The sequence below is a fragment of the Bombus vancouverensis genome, chromosome 3 (genome assembly GCF_051014615.1).
Source record: "Bombus vancouverensis nearcticus chromosome 3, iyBomVanc1_principal, whole genome shotgun sequence".
Lineage (NCBI taxonomy): Eukaryota > Metazoa > Arthropoda > Insecta > Hymenoptera > Apidae > Bombus > Bombus vancouverensis.
The window spans coordinates 14,825,214-14,845,854 of NC_134913.1; the positions used below are offsets into that span (position 1 = coordinate 14,825,214).

The 20,641-nt window shown below is 32.6% G+C and overlaps 5 protein-coding genes across 13 annotated transcripts; 4 read left to right on the forward strand and 1 right to left on the reverse strand.

The window, feature by feature from the left end:
• Window positions 1–1,064: 1,064 nt before the first annotated feature.
• Window positions 1,065–9,347, forward strand: Gasp (Chitin binding Peritrophin-A domain-containing protein Gasp). 2 transcript variants are annotated; one of them, XM_033328563.2, is made up of 4 exons: window positions 1,065–1,273; window positions 3,681–4,082; window positions 4,716–4,929; window positions 8,585–9,347. In XM_033328563.2, the coding sequence occupies exons 1-4, from the start codon at window positions 1,234–1,236 to the stop codon at window positions 8,646–8,648; spliced, it is 720 nt and encodes a 239-aa protein (XP_033184454.2). In that variant the 5' UTR covers window positions 1,065–1,233; the 3' UTR covers window positions 8,649–9,347. The 2 variants fall into 2 exon arrangements, with proteins under 2 accessions (XP_033184454.2, XP_033184453.1); XM_033328562.2 differs by lacking the exon at window positions 8,585–9,347 and adding an exon at window positions 6,632–8,171 and having other exon boundaries at window positions 1,067–1,273.
• Window positions 9,348–9,399: 52 nt separating this feature from the next.
• Window positions 9,400–14,286, forward strand: LOC117154032 (NADPH:adrenodoxin oxidoreductase, mitochondrial). 6 transcript variants are annotated; one of them, XM_076627948.1, is made up of 7 exons: window positions 9,400–9,440; window positions 9,686–9,720; window positions 12,540–12,678; window positions 12,736–12,954; window positions 13,030–13,245; window positions 13,318–13,840; window positions 13,967–14,286. In XM_076627948.1, the coding sequence occupies exons 1-7, from the start codon at window positions 9,402–9,404 to the stop codon at window positions 14,143–14,145; spliced, it is 1,350 nt and encodes a 449-aa protein (XP_076484063.1). In that variant the 5' UTR covers window positions 9,400–9,401; the 3' UTR covers window positions 14,146–14,286. The 6 variants fall into 6 exon arrangements, with proteins under 6 accessions (XP_076484063.1, XP_033184537.2, XP_076484057.1 ...); XM_033328646.2 differs by having other exon boundaries at window positions 13,318–14,286; XM_076627942.1 differs by lacking the exons at window positions 9,400–9,440; window positions 12,540–12,678; window positions 12,736–12,954; ... (1 more) ...; window positions 13,318–13,840; window positions 13,967–14,286 and adding exons at window positions 9,465–9,567; window positions 11,465–12,017; window positions 12,091–12,276 and having other exon boundaries at window positions 9,686–11,375.
• A 1,227-nt stretch (window positions 14,287–15,513) lies between these two features.
• Window positions 15,514–17,568, forward strand: Tsen2 (tRNA splicing endonuclease subunit 2). Its single transcript, XM_033329173.2, has 4 exons — window positions 15,514–16,045; window positions 16,129–16,990; window positions 17,081–17,241; window positions 17,333–17,568. The coding sequence occupies exons 1-4, from the start codon at window positions 15,878–15,880 to the stop codon at window positions 17,492–17,494; spliced, it is 1,353 nt and encodes a 450-aa protein (XP_033185064.2). The 5' UTR covers window positions 15,514–15,877; the 3' UTR covers window positions 17,495–17,568.
• Window positions 17,246–18,432, reverse strand: LOC117154295 (COX assembly mitochondrial protein homolog). 3 transcript variants are annotated; one of them, XM_033329180.2, is made up of 4 exons: window positions 18,304–18,432; window positions 17,991–18,095; window positions 17,670–17,914; window positions 17,246–17,450 (listed from the first exon to the last, which is right to left on the reverse strand). In XM_033329180.2, the coding sequence occupies exons 1-3, from the start codon at window positions 18,359–18,361 to the stop codon at window positions 17,703–17,705; spliced, it is 375 nt and encodes a 124-aa protein (XP_033185071.1). In that variant the 5' UTR covers window positions 18,362–18,432; the 3' UTR covers window positions 17,246–17,450; window positions 17,670–17,702. The 3 variants fall into 3 exon arrangements, with proteins under 3 accessions (XP_033185071.1, XP_076484066.1, XP_033185072.1); XM_076627951.1 differs by lacking the exon at window positions 17,246–17,450 and having other exon boundaries at window positions 17,495–17,914; XM_033329181.2 differs by lacking the exon at window positions 17,246–17,450 and having other exon boundaries at window positions 17,495–17,914; window positions 17,991–18,133.
• Window positions 18,422–20,286, forward strand: Rpn11 (regulatory particle non-ATPase 11). Its single transcript, XM_033329179.2, has 6 exons — window positions 18,422–18,562; window positions 18,738–18,860; window positions 19,119–19,268; window positions 19,366–19,629; window positions 19,710–19,976; window positions 20,068–20,286. Exons 2-6 carry the CDS (start codon window positions 18,768–18,770, stop codon window positions 20,227–20,229), a joined length of 936 nt encoding a protein of 311 aa, XP_033185070.1. The 5' UTR covers window positions 18,422–18,562; window positions 18,738–18,767; the 3' UTR covers window positions 20,230–20,286.
• Window positions 20,287–20,641: the final 355 nt, after the last annotated feature.

Consider the following 20,641-nt stretch of genomic DNA (forward strand, 5'->3'; position numbering starts at 1 on the left):
CGGTGAGTCACGTTGCTCGTGTTCGACCTTCGCCCCCTTCCAGCCTTCTCCGTTATTTTATATCGAATAGTCGTCTCAGCCTTACGATTATTATTATTATAATCACGTTGCGATCGGTCAGTATTCTGCATATTGTACGACCGCACCAGTACGCTGACTGTGTACGAAAACAGTCGCACCTGCAGGAGTTCGACGAATTTCGATGGCTAGATACGCGCCTTATACGTGCGAACAAATCGGTGTAATAACAATAGACGGAATAGTAACTGTTTAGAATCAATCAGCGGATAATATTTATCGACGATCGCATGTTATACAGAATTAGATGTAATATTTTAATGGAATATGCTATTCCGCTAGCGAATCCTGTCATTTGTGTGATATAATAATCGTAGAATTATTTCGAGAGTTGATATTTTAAGAATAGAATGTCTTAGCCCAAATTCTTTGGAGATATTTTCCTGTATTTTCTGTTATAAAGTAAAATTTCTTACGATCGAATTAAAGTAATCAGTTGGTAGAAAATTTTTGGATGCTCGTCGACTGATGGAACAAAGCGAACCTTCACGATTTTTATCGCCAAATGAATTTTGAGGCGGTTCGCGTGAAAACCAGCCTGGATCGAAACTGGTCCCGCGAGTATTCAAACAACGGCCAAGAACAAAAGTCGAAAAATAAGGTAAAGCAGTAGAAAAAGAACGAATTCGTAGAGGTACGGATGATATTGGGGATAAAAAATTATTTTAGCATTTAAGGCAGTAGGATGGGGCAAAACGGATGAGCACTGGGGAGAAGGGGACGGGGAAGAAAGAACGTGGCAGACGTTATTACCGGGCCTCTGTTAAGTCTTTGGATGGCATTTTCAGTGGAGGAGAATAAAGGAAAAAGGAAAGGGAGATCGGGTTGGCGAAAAAGAGAAAGAGAGGGCGTGAGAGGGAGAGAAGAAACGTGGCGAGGTATAGACGTTACCTCTTCTTGAAGTGACGAGGAGAAGAGAAGGAGGTTCTACAAGGAGGTGGAAGAGGAACAACACGTGACCAATGACTTATATAAAGGTGGAGAACGACAGGGCGCAAACACAGAGTTCTCTCTGCGCGGTGGAGCCTGTGCACGCAAATTGTGATAATAGTTTTTTTTTTCCCTCTTAAATAAATAATCAAATTTTGTTACCGCCACTCGGGAGAGAAGAGTAATCCGATCTCTGTACCACGCGGGACACACGCATTCGTAATCATGAGGACGTACTACGTGATAGCTGCCATTCTGATCGCCGGTACGTACCCGAAATAAACGCGAGATACGAGCAGGAGGATATAAGAGGGTGGAGAATAGAGAAAATGGAAATGTTATCGAGGAGAAAGAAACGGGGGAGGAAAGTGTTACTCGAGGACGATCACGATCATTTTATCGGAAGTGGAGGACCTAAGTGTGTGACATATGCCTGTGGATCGGGAAGAGAGTGCACTCTTCTTTCGTCGCGATTGTCACGATAAACACGATACTTGTCGTTTCACGAAACGAATAAACGAAATGGTCGGAAAAGCCTGTGTACGAAATCGTTAATTCAATGTTTTACGAGCATCGTTAACATATTTCTTTGAACCCGGTATCTTGTTAACGTAAATCTTGAAATTTGTACACGATCGGTATATTAACATAGATTTATTCATTTTCGATGAATTTCTCTCGAACAGAAAGTTTATTCCTCGTGTGTTTAATATTGGAATTTTATCGATGCTTGAAAAGTGTTTTATCTGTAATTTCATCTGTAAATTGGAGTACTGTATCCATCTTACCATATTTTTTAACAGAATATCTACCATAAAGAATATAAAGCAGGTCTATTTAATATGCGATTGATAACCAGGAAAAAACCTACTTGCAAATCTTTAAATACCCCCAGTAACTCTAATTTTTACGTCTGACCAGTACAAGCTACCAGTACAACCAATATCGCGTATCAAAATATTCCCGTTAACACCGCGTACTAGTAAAATATCTAGAAACTTCTCTGCATTTCCCTTTACTCTATCGCTCTTCGCGTACGATCGTAGATCGGAGAATACCCACTGTACAAACGACGTGCCAACAATTTGAAAATAGTTATCGAAGACGGTTATTATCGACTTTCTCGGTGTTCCAAACGAAACATACCGTTGAAACGAGATCGAAAGGCGTGTTCAATTTCCGTGCAAAGAGAAACCTTCTCGACACGCGTTTCCATTCTTTTTTCCTCCCCTTCCCTGGGTTCCTCTGGCTGCAACAGGATAACCTTGGCCCAGATCTTGACCCTTCTTTTTATCATCCACTACCATCGCGATCGAGCACAAAAATTCACTCTTGGGGGCCAAAGAGCTAAAAAGTTTATAAAACGACCAACGTGCATACGTTCTACGGCCAACGATATCGTGAGCGGTTCCGATTACGGGGCTACTTTGTCGGATTCGAGACGCGACTTTTGATAGCCGGATCGGTCCCGAGAAAAATGAAAGTGAACATGCAACGCACACGAGATCGAGAGGGTCGCGAGCTTGTAGTATAGGCGAAATTACAGAGGACGAAAAGTGTATGCGTGTACGTGAGAAAGAGAGAGAGAGAGAGAACACACACATACGAAAGGGAAACGTGTAGAGGAGAATCGAGTGAACGGGATGCTGGGAGGGCCCAGTCACGAGTCGTGTTGGTGTTGCGGCTGCTGCTGGGTCTGGCTCTAGACCCCAAAGTGAAAGCGCCTGGCGAAAGTCACTTTGTGTCCTTACATAAGACGTTTAGGTTATTCAGACATCATATGCCACGAGAAAAGAACAACAGATTATTAGGGGTAATTTCTAGCCTGAAGACAATACGCGACAAAAAGGCAGCATTACCATCGATAATAAATACCTGAAACGGTGTCGACGATCTATACACATTATCGTCTTCCTGCCATGCTTTTCCCTCTTGAAACGCGATTAGAAATGTGAAGGGAGGGGCGCAGGGAAGGTATAGAGCTAGATGAAGGAAGTGGAAGAAGATGCTCGCAACGATGGGGATTAGAGTCTTGCGGTCGACGATCAATTTTATTGTTTAATCTTCTCTCGAAAGCAATATCCAGCAAACGGTAAAATTGAACGCGATTACCACGATCCCTGGCACGATTAAAGCGTTATATCGGGTGTAACCGCAAAACACATTTTTCTCAACGGATCATTCCCGTCTTGAAAACTTTAGCTACGATTAGACGATTTCAACGCAGAAATATCCAATTTAGGATTATTTAAAGGAATAAATAGTTGGTTTATAGTTGTACTATAACCATCGACGCAATTGAAAGTTGACTCCGGTAATTGGCTTGGTATTTCGAATTACAGCGACTGCCTTTAACTTGACTGACATTTGCTCGTTGTTAGTTTTACTACTTGAACAACCTTCTTTACGATTGCTTCAAAAATTAATCGATATTTCTACATTCGCCGCTATATAGGTATAGTAAAACACGACTTTCCTAAACCATTCCTAATGCAAGGTCGAGTAATACAAGGAACGACAAGAATTTCCTTGTTTGTTTCGCTATTACAGCGACATTCCTTGCGACTGCTCTCTATATAAAAAACGAGCGAAATTTTCACATTGATTAGATTATCCTCTCTACTTTTCTCCGATTTCACGTTAATAATAATAATACATTTTTTCAACTGCAGGCACAACCGCCCAAGAATCGTTCAAATGCCCAGACGATTTTGGTTTCTATCCTCATCATATATCCTGCGACAAATATTGGAAATGCGATAACAACGTCGCGGAATTGAAAACTTGCGGCAACGGACTCGCCTTCGACGCAAGCGACAGCAAGTTCCTCACTGAAAATTGCGACTACCTCCACAACGTAGATTGCGGAGACAGGACACAGCTCGAACCAGCGATTAGCACGCCGCATTGTCCTCGCCTCTACGGTATCTTCGCCGACGAAAAGAAATGCGACGTATTCTGGAATTGCTGGAACGGAGAGGCTTCCAGATACCAGTGCAGTCCTGGACTCGCTTACGACCGTGAAGCCAGAGTCTGTATGTGGGCCGATCAAGTACCTGAATGCAAGAACGAAGGTATGTTCCGATACTTCTTTACGTGATCCTACATCGAACACTCCTTTTTTCGTCGTTTAAATTGTCTTTATAAGGATATCTTTCTTGTTGTCAATTTGGTTTGATCCTATTCAGATTTTTTGGTGATTTCGAGTTAACTGAATTCCAGAAAAACACCAAGGAAATCCTTTTGCATGGATTGATATGTTTTTAATCGTCGTATAATTTTCCTGTCCTTCGATTTTAACGTCTTCCATAAAGAAACTTTATAAATTATTAGAATCTGTACTCTCTTCGAACTAATACAAATACGTTGCAAGACTTTCACTGAAAATCAATTAACTATCGACGATCCTCGTTTCTCCTTGAAACGATATTATATTATTCGTTGGTTGCGTTGCTCATCATTCGATACGTGCAGTGATACCTGGCGATTTATTCCCACGCGCATCCTGTATTTCCTTGCACGGTATCCTCTTAATTCGCGTGGCACGATTCAAAGTCGTAGCCTTATTTCGCCATTCACCGGCTTCTTCCACTTGGCCCTTGGTGGTGTTTCATGGCCTGTACGATCGCGAACCAAGTAGCTATGGCGACGCGACACCTTTCTCTCTTCCATCACATCATACTCTATGCGTTTATCGCGTTACACAGAGGTCGCAGGAGGTTTCACGTGTCCGGCCGCGGGCGAAGTGAGCGGAGCATCCGGCAGCTTCAGCAGACACGCCCATCCTGAGGACTGCAGAAAATATTACATATGTCTGGAAGGTATCGCTAGGGAATACGGTTGCCCGATCGGAACTGTCTTCAAGATCGGCGACGCCGATGGCAGCGGTGCCTGCGAAGACCCCGAAGACGTCCCTGGATGGTAAGTCAATTTTCCCCTTTTATTGTAATTATCTCTTGTATAATTATTTCTTCTATTATAGTTAGACTGCGACTGTTTACACATTTCTGAGAGATTTAAAAGAGGTTCACAAATTTACGTGAATGTAGTTAATATGCAAAAATATATAAAATATCTCATTTAAATTACTCGATATAATATTTAATAGGTGAAATAAATTCCTACTGAGATTTCATTTCATAAAAATATGAATTTGCATGAATATCCGCAGTCTAATTATAGTGTAGTTCACCGTTTAACGTTAATAACTTCATTTGTTAATCTTTCATCTTTCTAAATCGTTTTAATCGATTAATTTGTTTGGGAATGAAATCGGAAGAACAATCTTTGTTTTTCGATTTTTCAACTCTGTAATTTGATTTAGTTGATATTAAACGGAAGCCAAAAACAAAAGTAGGGAATTTCCATTTTCAATTCTATGATAAATTGCTTGAGTACTTTCCAAATACGTTAGGGACCTTGTGACAAAGTTACAGGAAGGAATTTGTGGTGCTATGAAACACGTTATTGGAATAAGAGAAAATGCATTCCTGAACATAGTATATTCAAATGTCTGCACGAATAGATTGTCATTAACAAAGTTTCCTTCGCTTACAACAACGAAAAAAATGTCCTTGTTTTTACAAGTAGATCGTAAATTTCCTTGTATACTTTTTGTCGCCCCAAGCTTTGAGTAATAGCGTTAAAAAGAGTTAAGAAGGGAGACTGTCACGTAAATTTAAACAGATCAGGAAGCTTTGCGACTAGGTGTTACGTAAAGGCAAATTCTGGATAAACCAGATAGACCCACGGTGATTATAGTCTTTAAAACTTAGCCGCATGGTTAAAAGTTCGTAAGATATTTCACCTTTTTCGAGTGACGTAATTAAACGGATATTCACGGTACACCTTGCTCTCATAACGGGTAGATAGGTTTTGCGTAACAGCCACCCAAATGTTGGTAACATAATATTTATATAATCGTTCTTGGGGACAGGAATAACGTGTGTGAAAGCCATATAATCGAAACGTGTTAAAGGTATAAGTAGATGTTAATTTGCTCGTTGAAAAACAAGTAAACATTAGTGAAGATAGTAAAGGCGACGATCTTGTATCATTCATGAACATACAAAACATAAGGTACCCAGTAAATACTTTTATGTACTATTTTGTTTGTATTACCTTCTCTTTTAATTACCCCGATGAATACTACGAAACATTTTGAATGAAACGTACGTTTCGATGATGGACGAATATTATCAGGGTAACAATAAATATCGTTAATTAACAACAGTTTCTAACATATGTAATTAATTAATATAATATCTACAATTTGTAATGGTATCGTTCTATTGAAATTACTTGATGTACTTTGTCAGGAAATGTAATGCTATAAATACCCATTACGGAACCTTTCCATACCTGAACGGATAATATACATATAAATGACGCTCAAAAGTATTCGTTCGATATCGTATTCGTAACACACATTTTCGGGAACGGGCTATACAACGCGTCTTCTAAGCACGCACGCACCGCGTACTAAACAGATCCGGTCGCGTAATCACTCCTTCTCACGTACACGTGATTAACTGTAAAAAAAAAAAAGACACGAGGCTGCACGCGAGGTAGCACGTCATGCATGTCCTAACTCCCGGATTTTTCCCGGTGTTCTGCTTCACAGTGAGGATTACTACGGTGACCTGGATCTAAAGAGCATCAGGAAGAGCGAGCTGCTTGCCGGAATTCAAAATTCAGGCGAGACCAGGAAGCCTCCTCAAGGCAAACCAAGGCCCCCATCGGCACCTGCGAGGCCCAACGCACCCCTTCAAGAATAATTTCTAATCTATCTCCCCTCTCTTGATTCCCCCATCTGGTCCCTCTCATCTTCTTTCCTCTCCTCTCCTCTCCTCCTTTCTTCACCTCTTTCACGTTTCACCATTCTCCAAATACCCTTACCAGAACTCTCCTTCGCCTACTTTTCTATTACACCACACATATGCAGAAACAATGACACACGCGTATACAGACATAAACACACCTAGCCGAACAGAACAATCTCGAACGAACGATCCTGATGTTCGATATTTCGAAATATATATAATAGCGCCAGGAGCCAAAAGTGTTAATCGGTTACGTTCGTTTCTTGCGTTCCCATTCGAGCCAAATTTTTCTACATACGTACGACCGACCACTGTATATCCGGTTATAGCTTCGTATTCGATGATTTGACTCGGATCCCGGAGGAATTGCACGATTAGAAATCCGTGAGATGTTTCTTCCGAGGACTGAGGAGTAGCGAGGAGAGTAAATGTCAAATTCCTGCACCCGCGTTGACGTTCATCCGTGTGCCTCGATGCCGACGCGATGGCAACGCGCGATTAGCTAGTAATTCTCCACGCGTTGCTTTTAAGAAACGTTCAACCGAACAATATTATTGCCAATATCATTGTCGATATTTAAGGTTCTCAACATTGTATTCACAGTATATATTGATCGTCTAGAGGATCTCTTCCGCACGATAACGTCAAGAACCTCAAATATTGACAATAATATTGACGATATACTGATCGTCTGAATGCTCCTTTACAGTTCTTGTTCTCGGTCGTGTAATTATTTAAACAAGGAATTGCATCGGGTAATATGGTGGAAATGATTAAAGGACTGATCTTACCTCCGTCAACGCGTGGAAAAGTAATTAAAATCTACGAATATCGTCTATCTATCCTCGATGTTCGCCCATCTTCGTTCCGCATCAGGCACTTCGATGGTCAAAATTGAGACGCGTATTCTATATATTGAAATTCGAATTGATAATAATTCGAGTGACAATCGTATCGTCTCATCGATAACTTCTATCATTCTTTCTTGCCTCTTATCATCATTTAGCCACTTTGTTTCTCCTTCGTATTTGCTGTTCACACCCCCTTCGCTATCGTAAGACATACGATTTAAAACGGAAACGGCGGCAAGCTCGTTAATCACGATCTGTGTATCGTCTAAATCGCAACATGTTCACTGAATCTGGTTCTGAGAAACGGAAATTCGATGAAAAAGTTCAGTGGATGAGGAGTTCTTCTTTCGAAATTTTCTCAATTCGAGCTTACCTCCACACACTCTTGGCCTCGGTCAAGTATGCTTGCGTAAGCTAGACTCGTCCGTATATTTTTAAGTAATGTGAAAAATTCGTAAAATAAAAGGAACAAAAATTCGTAAAAAAAAAAGTGGTTTATGTGCTTCTCAAAACCCTAATCTCTCATCCTATCACGTAAACGTTCTTCGTGTTTGCTTGTTTTTTTGGAAATTTATTGTTGTAATTCTAACTCTTGCATGTTCGTTAAAACTATAACAAATTTCATATGGTGAATTTTGTGAATGTATTAAACACTACAAACACTTTATCGTAATTACCTAATGCACTAAATATATTTATGATGCATCTATGGAAAGATATAATTCATTGATATATAATCGAAGATGTGAAATTCAATATTCTGCAACAAATCATATTGTAAGTCACTTAACGTATTAATTTCTCCCTTTTTTATAATTTTGTTTCCCTATTAAACCATATAAAGGGTATTTTTATAACTTCAAGTATGCATTTAAGTATACTTATAAATAATAAATTTCATAGCGAAGACTACTATGGCGATGTGGATCTGAAGGCATTGCGGAAATTGGGATACAAGAAAAAGTGACAGGACGACAAACGCGCAAAATCCAAATAATTTTAATCAACATTTAGAACTAATCAGAAGATTTTGGAATTCGTAGAAATCGATTAATTTCCTGTATCTTCTGATCAATTAAAATAATGAAGAATCGCATGACATGTATTTCGCTTAAAATCATTTGCATCATCATTTATGTATATCCGTTGATGTTACAATACATAACTGTAATATACGTTGCTATGTAAATAAATTACTATTATTAAAAAATATTTTGTATGTTACATTATCATATATGTAATTTTATATAAAGTGCGAGAAGCAAAACACAAATATTTCACATCGTTCGGTGTCTGTCATTGCATCAACAAATTTTTTACAGCAAAGATATATTAAAAAATTTACTAAACACATAAACATATAAATATATACTAAAAGGTCAGCCGTATGTTTTCAAATTATACCGTGCAGTTTTAATCTGGTTGGATTATAACTGATGTCGAGATGAATTCATCACCCTATAAGTATAGTACATTATAATCTTGAAGTGATCTTGAACTTAAAAATTTAAGTTCGATTCTATCATACCAATAAATTTCAACATTGAAATAATATTGTAACGCCTCGTGCAAGAAAATGCGAGAAAATTGTAAAATATTATTTATGAAATAAAATTTACAAAGTATTCATAAAGTACTAATAAAATATTTACATTAAATTATCTAATTTTATGTTTAATTTTACCTTATCTTCATTTTATATCTTGTCTTATAAGCTATAATGTATGTTTCAATTTCCGTTGAAATAAAGTATTTATACGTAGGTATATATTTACATACGTTACTAGTCTATGTTGATCTTAAGTGTTATTTAAATTATGTAGTTATATATTATAGAACATATAATAAATTATATCTATACGTGGTTATTTTGAAATATTAATTAAGTACGTCAAACTGTGAAGTAAAAATAGTGTTAACAATGTATAAATATTATAGTGTAGTATTTTTATAGCTTTTATGAAACGAAATAATATAATTTCTTTTGTCAATTTTGTTAACTAGATAAAATATTGTACTCATTTTCATGCTGTAAAAAGGTGAGGATTAATTGCATCTGTCAAAAATAAGAGATCAGCCAAAACAATTACATACGAAAATCTTAACCTCAAATCTTCGAAAAAAAATCAATTCTTTTTAAAAGATTAAGTATTACATATTTATAATTCTAATTTTGTTATACGCACACGTACACATTCCTACTTTATATTTTAAATTTATCTAAAAGCAATTATATAAAATTATATGAATAAGCCTAAATCAATGACTTGATTTAATAATGGAAGCAAAGGCATATGATTTAGAAAAACAGCAGGTATTACTTACAAATAACGATCATGTAAATAATTTATTTAATAAACATTTTTCTATTGTAAACAATGAATGCTATACACTGCCTGAACCAACAACAATGTTTAAAGATTGCCCATGGACAATCGATGAATTACAAGAGATAAAAAATGAATTGAATGCTACAAAGAATTGTTTAAATAATTATGATATTGATCAATGGCAATTACATACAAGAGAAAGAAACAGTGCACAAAAAGTTATCATGCAATTGAGAACCCATATTCAACCAGAACTTTTAACTCAAGCATGGTGTAAATTCTATGAAATAGTATCGTCATTTCCTTTAATACCAGTGGATTACATTCGTGCAAATGATACATGCTTTAGATCTATCCATTTATGCGAAGCACCTGGAGCTTTTATTACATCTTTAAATCATTGGTTAAAAACAAATGTTCCTGATATTAAATGGGACTGGCTTGCTATGACCTTAAATCCATATTACGAGGGTAATTCAGCATCTATAATGATTGATGATGATAGATTCATAAGACATACATTAGACCATTGGTTTTTTGGAGAAGATAATACTGGAAATCTTTTGAATTTAAAGAACTTAAATAAACTTGTAAAATTATCAGAATCACATTGTAATATATTTTTAATTACTGCTGACGGTAGTGTGGACTGTACAGATGTTCCAGCAGAACAAGAAAATGTTCTACTACATTTGCATTTTTGTGAAACTGTAGCTGCCTTACAATTATTATCTACTGGAGGCAGTTTTTTATTAAAAATTTTTACTATTTTCGAGTGTAATACAGTTTGCCTGATTTACCTATTATCTTGTTGTTTTACTAATGTCAGTATAACAAAGCCAGCAACGAGCAAAGAAGGAAATTCAGAAATGTATGTTGTATGTACAAACTTTAAGGGACCAACATTTATCTCACCTTATTTAGAAAAACTCAGAGAACATTATGAATATGGTCCTAAACAAGCAATTTTTAATAAATGTGATATTCCATGTACATTTATGGAAAGAATTATACTATGCAGTGAATTTTTTAAATTTCGACAATGCCTAGTCATAGCAAATAATATTATTTCATTTAATTCTGATAATTCTGAAATGTTACAAAACATAAAACAAATTCAATGTATGGTTGCTGACAGATATATAAAAATGTATAACATAAAAAAATTAGAAATAGGGCAAATCATAGGAAATGCTATTATATCGTCTAATTATATCAGCACCAATCAACATAAAAAATCATTACAAGGGTCATACAATGAACGTTGTGAAAAACAACATTTGGCACCTATAGGTCGAATAGAAAGTTTTTGCAATGATTTTAATAAAATTGAGATCCATGTATCATCTGATGAAATCATAAATGTAAGCTGCTTTTTATCATTTCTTAGTACATTATACTTTCTGAATATAAATTTTTTTCATAATATAAATTAAACTCTTATTTCTTATAGTACAACTTTACTGAGTTCCCAGAGAAGTTACAAATTCGTTCTGGAAAAGTATTTCATAAAATAGGTAGTTCTAAATTTTGTAACAGAATTGCTTTAAAAATAAAAAATGGTGTTGATGATATTCTTATTAAAATGAATTTCAAGATACAATTTCCTTCTCTAGAAAGTATAGAAAAAGTAAAAAATGAAATGCTTTGTGAACCAAGACATGAAGTTTTAATTTTTCAATATACGGATATTTATGATAGCCACAAAATAATCACAGAAATATACAATACATTACAAAAACTTGACATTGGAGCAACATTAGTTTTATTTGGCTATTCATTGCTTACTCATCTTAGTATTGAACTGCTTTATCTTATAAGTTATGCTTTCAAATCATTGAAAGTTACAGTTTGTGACGATATAGGATTGAAAATCACACTATATCATTATAATTATAATCTTAAAGTATTACAATTCTTAAGTGAAATTAATGCTGCTTCTCTTGAAGCTCAAAAACAAGAGAAAGCTATTTTGGAAATAATTTCTTCATCAGCATTCTATGAAGGTAAAACAAACTATATTAATGTATCCCAACTATAGTCTTACAATATTATATTTCATATTATTTGCATTTCTAGGATGTAATTTGTGCTTCTCAGCAGAGCATCTTAATCATTGGATACTAAAAACATATCTTAATTACATATTACATACATTAAAAAAAGATACAAATTGAAACAGCATTTCATAAAGTCAACATATTCCACAAAATACCAAAGTTGTATCAAATTTTTTATGTAATAAAATGAACATATATCTGCTTATAGTGTATGCTTCCTTTCCATAGCCATAATATAAGATTTGAAAATTAATTTGATATTACATAGTGATGAACCTATATAAATATGAAGTGTGAATATAACAAATTTATAATTATGTATAAATTTTAATTTTAATTTCTAAATATATTATTTAAAACAACAATCAGATTCAAAATGAAAATCCGTGGTTGCCTCTTTTTAAAAAAATGTTATATAGTAATATATTTATTAAACATAGTTTTATTTTTTACGATACAACTTTTTAGATCAGTACAAGTGTTTACTATGAAATTTGGTGAAATCTACAATTATGTTCGTTTATTTTCAACTCAACATATTGTACCAAAAGTGTGTATTATTGGTGCAGGGCCAGCAGGATTTTATGCTGCACAACAGTTATTAAAGGTATGTATAACATTCAATATATTAGAATAATATTGTAATGATATAATGTTGATACAGACAAACGCTAATGTAAGAGTGGATATATTAGAGAAGTTACCAGTACCATATGGTCTAGTACGTTTTGGTGTAGCACCAGATCATCCAGAAGTGAAGAATGTTATTCATACTTTTGAGAAAACTGCATCTAACCCACGTTTTCAATTTATAGGAAATGTCAATGTAGGAAAAGATGTTACTATAAAGGAATTGCAAGAAATTTATCATGCAGTTTTATTAGTATGTATAATAAAAATGCAACTATCCTTATTTAACTTAATAGTTAATATTAACAATTACTTGCTTATATTTTAGACATATGGTGCAGAAGAGGATAAACTATTGAATATACCTGGGGAAAATTTAAATAATATAGTATCGGGACGACGATTTGTTGGTTGGTATAATGGAGTACCAGCAGATAGTAATTTAAATATTAATTTAAATGTAGAAGAAGCTGTTGTGTTGGGACAAGGTAATGTTGCTATAGATATTGCAAGAATTTTGCTAACACCAGTAGATAAATTAAAGGTATGTTTTAAGTTTTTCATAAAATGTATTTTATAATATATTTTTAATTTATTTATAAGTCTGCCTTTTTAGAATACTGATATAACATCATTTGCATTGGAAAAATTATCACAAAGTAAAATACGTAAAGTATCATTAATAGGAAGAAGAGGTCCATTACAAGCAGCATTTACAATTGCAGAACTCAGGGAAATATTAAAATTAGATGGCTGTAGGAGTTATTGGCGTGCAGATGATTTTATAAATGTAAAACAAGTAATTAACACTTTAGCAAGACCACGGAAAAGATTAACTGAACTCATGGTAGAATATTTAGAAAAAACATCCTTAAATACAGGAACAATGGCAAAAGAATTATATCCAATATTTCTAAGAAGTCCCATAGAATTTTTAGGTTCGGATAGTATACATAGTATTAAACTATCAATAAATAAACTTGAAGGTAATGACATACGAGCACAATTTGCTGTACCTACTGGATTATTCGAAGAAATTGAATGTGGTATAGCATTTCGTAGCATTGGTTATAAGTCTATTCAAATAGATGCATCAATACCATTTGACACAGAAATTGGTCGTATTAAAAATATAGCAGGTAAAGTTCAAGATAAACTTTATACTGCAGGTTGGGCTGGAACAGGTCCTGTAGGAGTTATATTATCAACAATGACAAATGCATTTCAAATTGGTATGTTAATGAATAAAGAATTATCAATTACAGAAAATAAACCAGGTTTCATAGGTTTATCTAAAATACTGGAGCAAAAAGGAATACCCATAGTTTTATATAATGATTGGAAAAAAATTGATAAAGTAGAATGTGAAAGAGGAAAAACATTAGGGAAGCCAAGGGAAAAGATAGTTGATATAAATGAAATGTTAGAGATTGCCTTAAGATAATAAATGTAACAAATGTATGACAATTGTTTACAAAGAAAAAAACTTCTTTTAGTTTTTAATAATTTTCAATATGCTTACTTATTAATTTTATTCCATTTTTTGAATTTCAATTTTACTTTAATAAAAAAGCTTTAGATTAAAGATTTTGTACCTATAAATATAATCATATAGTATTATTTTAATTGTAAGCAATTCATTATAATAACTTAATTATTTATACTATAAATATATTTTCACAAACATATTTCAAATAAATAAATTTTTGATGTTTTAAATATTTTATTTAGTTATATAATATAAATGTAAACCACATGCATGATTTAATATAAATCAAAATTATGTTGGTTACATATAAGCTGAATTTAATCACTTAAATATTTGATTTATTTATTATTAAATGTAAAATCTCCTGAGGATAAAGTTACAATATTTCCAGAGCCACATGCAACAATAGAAATTAGTATTTTTCATGATTATTTCTTTCATGAAATTTCAGTCTCCATAATTTTCTTAAATAAATATTTATTTGCGATATATTAATAAGTATACCATTCCCCTCATTTAATCTGGAAATATTTGCGTCTGAAATATACATATATAATGTTTAATCATGCTCAATCAACAGGTGATAAAATTAAACAATATAAATTTTTCTGTTCCTAGGCAAAATTGTTTAACTTCTGAGAGCTCAAATGAAAGTTTATTAACAGAAATGAGTACGAAGACCACTGATAAACATTGGAGAAATTCAGTCAAATTTTGTACGTTCCACAAATTACCGCTTCTGGCGGTTAAAATGCCGAACTATACGCACATTGGCGGTTAAAATGCCGAACTATACGCACATTTCTTCCATTGTTTTGAAAGAAAAAACAAAATATACATTCGTTCATAGTGTTGGTACCGGAGCATAGAGCATAGAGCATAGAGTGTATAGAGATATCCGAAAGCAGACAGTATGGGATTGGATAGTATAATAGAACGAATAACTAACAAGATTTTTAAATTACTTTAAAGTATTCTGATTTATTGAAACTCTAGCGGTGAAATGATGGAACTAATCTCTTTATAATGAAATTAAAAAATGTAATCACGGTTTACAATGCGAATTCTGAGCCGCTTAGGATCTAATTAAAGCTTTAACTCTGAGAAATATTCTTTGTATAACATTATTCCCCTTTCTTACATACTTAATTAATTATATGTAATGAAGGCAAAGCGTCCTATTTCGTGCATAGTGATGCCATCTACGTCAAGACAAGTCAATGGCACTAACAGCAAGCAAAAATTTTAACTGATAAAAGTGATAGATGGCATCACAATGCCCTTCCTGTTTTTTATTTAAAATTTTATAAACAGTAATTTTAAAAAATATATATTTATTTTATGCTAGATTCAACACAAAAAACACATTAATTATCCTGTGTCGTGTCTTTTTTTGCAAAGGAGGAATAAAAACTATTGCTTCAAATTCGAAAATTCTGTACTGGAAGACACTTTGTTACGTTGATGACAAGTTTAAAAACTTCGTATTAAGTAATAAGTTACGATATTAATAAAAAATTATTAATACAAAGCAAAATCTGTGTTGCCGTAATACATACCTATGCATAGAGTTCTAAATGGGGAATAGATTAACCTATACTATAAAAATAATAAATTTAAGAAAACTCGCAATATAAAATGTTTGATTATTGTTATGTAGTTTAGTATTATCAAATATAATCACAAAATGAATTTACGAGAACCAAAGAAAAAACGACGTGTGAGATTAACAGAACAATTACCACTTCCTATTGTGATAGGTAATCAGGATGAATGGACTACATATACTGCTCATCTCACCGATTTAGGATCTTGTATAATTGATCCAAATGAAATTGTTGCAATACATTCTATGGTAATCATCATCTACAAATAAATATCTATACATGTAACCATATAAATTTCCATTTCCTATATTTAATATTATTATCCATATAGGGCTTTTTTGGAAAAGGTTCTTTGTCACGTGGCTTTCCTTCATTTGGCAAAACACAATATGGAGCTCCTCCAGTTATAAGAAACAGACAATGGCTTCGTAGACAGGAATGGTTAAAACAATTTAATGAACTTAGCATGGAACCTAATAGCACACAAACAAATCCAGAAGAAAACAAGTGTGAAATTATTATTATGAACACTTATTCTACAAGTACTAATGACGATGATGTTGAATTATTGTCAGCGAAAATCAGTCCAAAACAAAATAATCCAGATATAATTGAAATAGATACAAACTCTGCTCATTTAGATGAAAAACACAAAAAAAATCAACAAACTGATGAAGAGTTAGAAGTAGATGGTACAATTTCAAATTCCACAAAAGAGGATGATGCATTGATTATTATAGAAAACAAATCTAACAAACAGTGTAACAATATTGATAATAATCAAAAAGGATCCATTGAAAATGAAGAGAAGTCTCCTTCAAGTTTTAGTTTAAAAGAAAATGATATATGTTTTACTGAAAATAATTTAGATGTTCAAAACAAATTACTTGTCTTACCAGATAGTGACTCAGAAACTGAAAATTATTTACAAAAAATTAAACCTAAAATTGAATGTGACAGTTTTCCTATTCAAGAAACTCTTCATCTTACATTTGAAGAAACATTTTTTCTTTTGTATGGTTTAGGTTGTTTAAATTTAATAGACTTTGATGGTAATTTATTAGATATTGATAGTGCATGGCATATTTTCTGCAAAACTGATAAAAATTTTATATCAAAGTATGTTGTATATCATTACTTTCGAAGCAAAGGGTGGGTAGTAAAACCTGGACTTAAATATGGTGGAGATTTTTGTAAGTACTGTACTCTTTTTATTATTAGTTATAAATTTTGAATAATTCATCAAATAGATCTTATGACATGAGTATTTTTTAATATTTTAGTATTATATAAACAAGGACCACCATTTTATCATGCATCTTACATTGTAATAATAGACACTTTGGATAGTGATACCTTAATCACAGATCAAGATAAACGTATGCATAAATTAACATGGAATAGTTTATTAGGACTGGAAAGATTATCAGAAACTACTGCAAAGGTAATTCAGTAACAATATTTTATATATGTTTATTTTAATATCATTTGTAAATTTAACACATTTTATATTCTATATTCTATTTTTAATATAGGAAATATTATTTGCACAAGTTTTGTGGCCATCTTCAGCTTTGCAAACATCTGATTCATTAAATGTGGATCTGCTTTCTGAATTTTCTGTGAGAGAATTATTGTGGCGAAGATGGAATCCTAAACATAAAGATATAGAAGAGGAAGATGATGATTCATATTGATTTGATATTTAACATGTTTATTATTGTTGTAAATGTATACATGTATAAATCTAGAACCATTGTTTTTCTATATATTTACGCTTAATTGTTATTTCTTTTTAAGCAAAACAATTCATATTTTGATCAAATAAAGATAATAATGCTACTATATACATATATATATATATATATGTACATTGCTTGGAACTCATATTATATTATGTTTAACTTATGTTGATGATTGGTATCTGCTGCTTTTTAATCTTTTAGCAATACCAGTTCTCCGGTATTCACTTCTTTCATCTAAATATTCTTGTGTACATTCTGCTTTAAAATCTGGATCATTATACCATTGTGATAAACAGTCTTTTAATGCAGCATTTTCCTTTTGACACTGGAAAGTCATAAGAACACTAGCATTTTTACAGCATTCTGAAAACCCTACAATTTAAATATAGGAACAATAGTACATGTCGAAAAATACATATAATAATTAACAAAAAAAATTAATTATTACGTTCAACTTCCGCAACACATTTTTCGGTTTTTGCTTTATCTCGCATTCTTTGTGGTATAAGAACGTCTTTTTCTACCTTTCTTAAATGTTTATCATCAGGATCTCCTGAAAAACATGTTTGTATTAAATGCATCGATATGCACCTGAAATGAATATAATAATTCAGAAAATATATTCATTTTTATCAAATTTTTATTTTAATAGGAGTATAAAAAACTAAATGTATAACCTTATCTGTTTATACGTGGAATTAAAAGTTATATATATTTATTTTTATACTAATCACTACTAATTTTAGCAATTTAAAATTTACCTAAATTAAGCGGTCCTCCTCCATATTTAGCACGAGGTGCGGTTTGAACATCAGTCATTATTGTTGAATTCAAAATATTACCATTAACATCTATGAACAATACTACATAAGTATAAATGTTAGTTCCTCCAGCAGACTGCGCTCATGAGTGTGCAGATTTGAGAGTTGTCAATGCATTGGTTCATAAAAGGAATGTTTGCTTAATACTACGGATGGTTTATAAATCGTACTATTTTTAATCAAAAATATAATATAATAGGTAAGTAAATAAACGTAATATTGTATAACCTAAATAAATGTAATTCTTCTTGGATATATTGTTAACAAAAGTTAACCTCATTAATAATCGGTTTGTGTTAGATTTTATAGCCAATTTAATGATTAGAATCTTATATATTTCGAATTCCAAATTAATTATTATACAATGTTTTTAGAGTTGTTCGAAAAATATAAAATAGATAGTCATGGATCGATTATTGAGACTAGGAGGTGCTATGCCAGGTCTTAGCCAAGGACCTCCACCGTCAGATGCTCCAGTTGTTGATACTGCAGAGCAGGTAGAATTTACTCAATCATTAAAATTATTCAATTTTTTACTTTGATTGCTAATTTTATTGACAATTTTTATTTCAGTCACGATAAGATATTTTATAATTATGACTTCTTGCTTTTTAAGTTATCTCGACAAGAAATTATAGACCATAAAAATACATCATATCGATACATTTGTTTCAAAAGTTCATGTGTGTAATGCCAGGTTAATAGCATATTTTGTATTTGTTAATGTATCACTTTTGTTATGTTATTATTGTTAGGTGTACATATCGTCATTAGCCCTTTTAAAAATGCTTAAGCATGGACGGGCTGGTGTACCTATGGAAGTAATGGGTTTAATGCTTGGTGAATTTGTTGATGATTACACTGTACGTGTTATTGATGTATTTGCTATGCCTCAAACAGGAACAGTAAGAATCCAAATTTTGTATAATATTTTGTTAAAATACATGTTGAAATTATATTTTTCTAACATTTAATTTAATATTATCATGTTATTTATATTAGGGAGTCAGTGTGGAAGCAGTTGACCCAGTATTTCAAGCAAAAATGTTGGACATGCTGAAACAAACTGGTCGGCCAGAGATGGTAGTAGGATGGTATCATTCACATCCAGGATTTGGATGCTGGCTCTCTGGTGTAGATATTAACACACAACAATCATTTGAAGCTCTTAGCGAAAGAGCAGTGGCTGTTGTTATTGATCCTATACAGTCAGTGAAAGGAAAAGTTGTTATCGATGCATTTAGATTAATTACTCCTAACACTATGGTAATTAACAAATTAAAAATGGAAATTTTAATTTTAATTAAATTCATGTATATTCGCTGATATTATATGCAAAATTGCAGGTTTTAGGACAAGAACCCCGTCAAACTACATCTAATTTAGGTCATTTACAAAAGCCATCAGTTCAAGCATTGATTCATGGCTTAAATCGCCATTATTATAGCATTAGCATTAACTATCGTAAAAATGAACTAGAACAGAAAATGCTATTAAATTTACATAAGAAAACATGGATGGATGGTCTTACACTTGCTGAATATTCAGAACACAGCAAACTTAATGAAAATATTGTATCTGAAATGCTTGAACTTGCTAAAAATTATAACAAGGTATCGTATTAATATATAATATTGCACATTTTTTAAGTCCGAAATTAAAATCTCACATCAAATATACTAACTTGAGAATTTATTCTTGTAGGCATTAGAAGATGAAGAAAAAATGACACCTGAACAGTTAGCTATAAAAAATGTGGGTAAACAAGATCCAAAACGACATTTAGAGGAAAAAGTGGATACACTTATGTCTACGAACATTGTTCAGTGCCTGGGAGCTATGCTTGATTCAGTTGTATTCAAATAACTATTTCTTAAAATACCATTTGCAATATTATAAAAAAATATACATCTTTTTAAAATATACGTGTTTATAATTTACACTCAAGGGATATATATAATACATACAAATTTTTATACTGCTTATTTTTGTATTAAAAAATGCTAACAATAGACAAGTAGATTTTTACACTATTATTCAAAATGTATGACAGCCACTCGGATATTACATATAATCTATTGCTTTTTGATAAAGTATGATAAAATATGTTATATATAAACATCTGAATAGGACCGAAATAATAAACGAGAATGCACTTCATAATAAAAAATGTAAATATTGCGCATTAGTGCACGATATGAAATGTATAACGTAAAAAATGCTATTATAGTAGATAAATCATAATGGATCTTTTTATACTTGCAAAATATATCTCGAT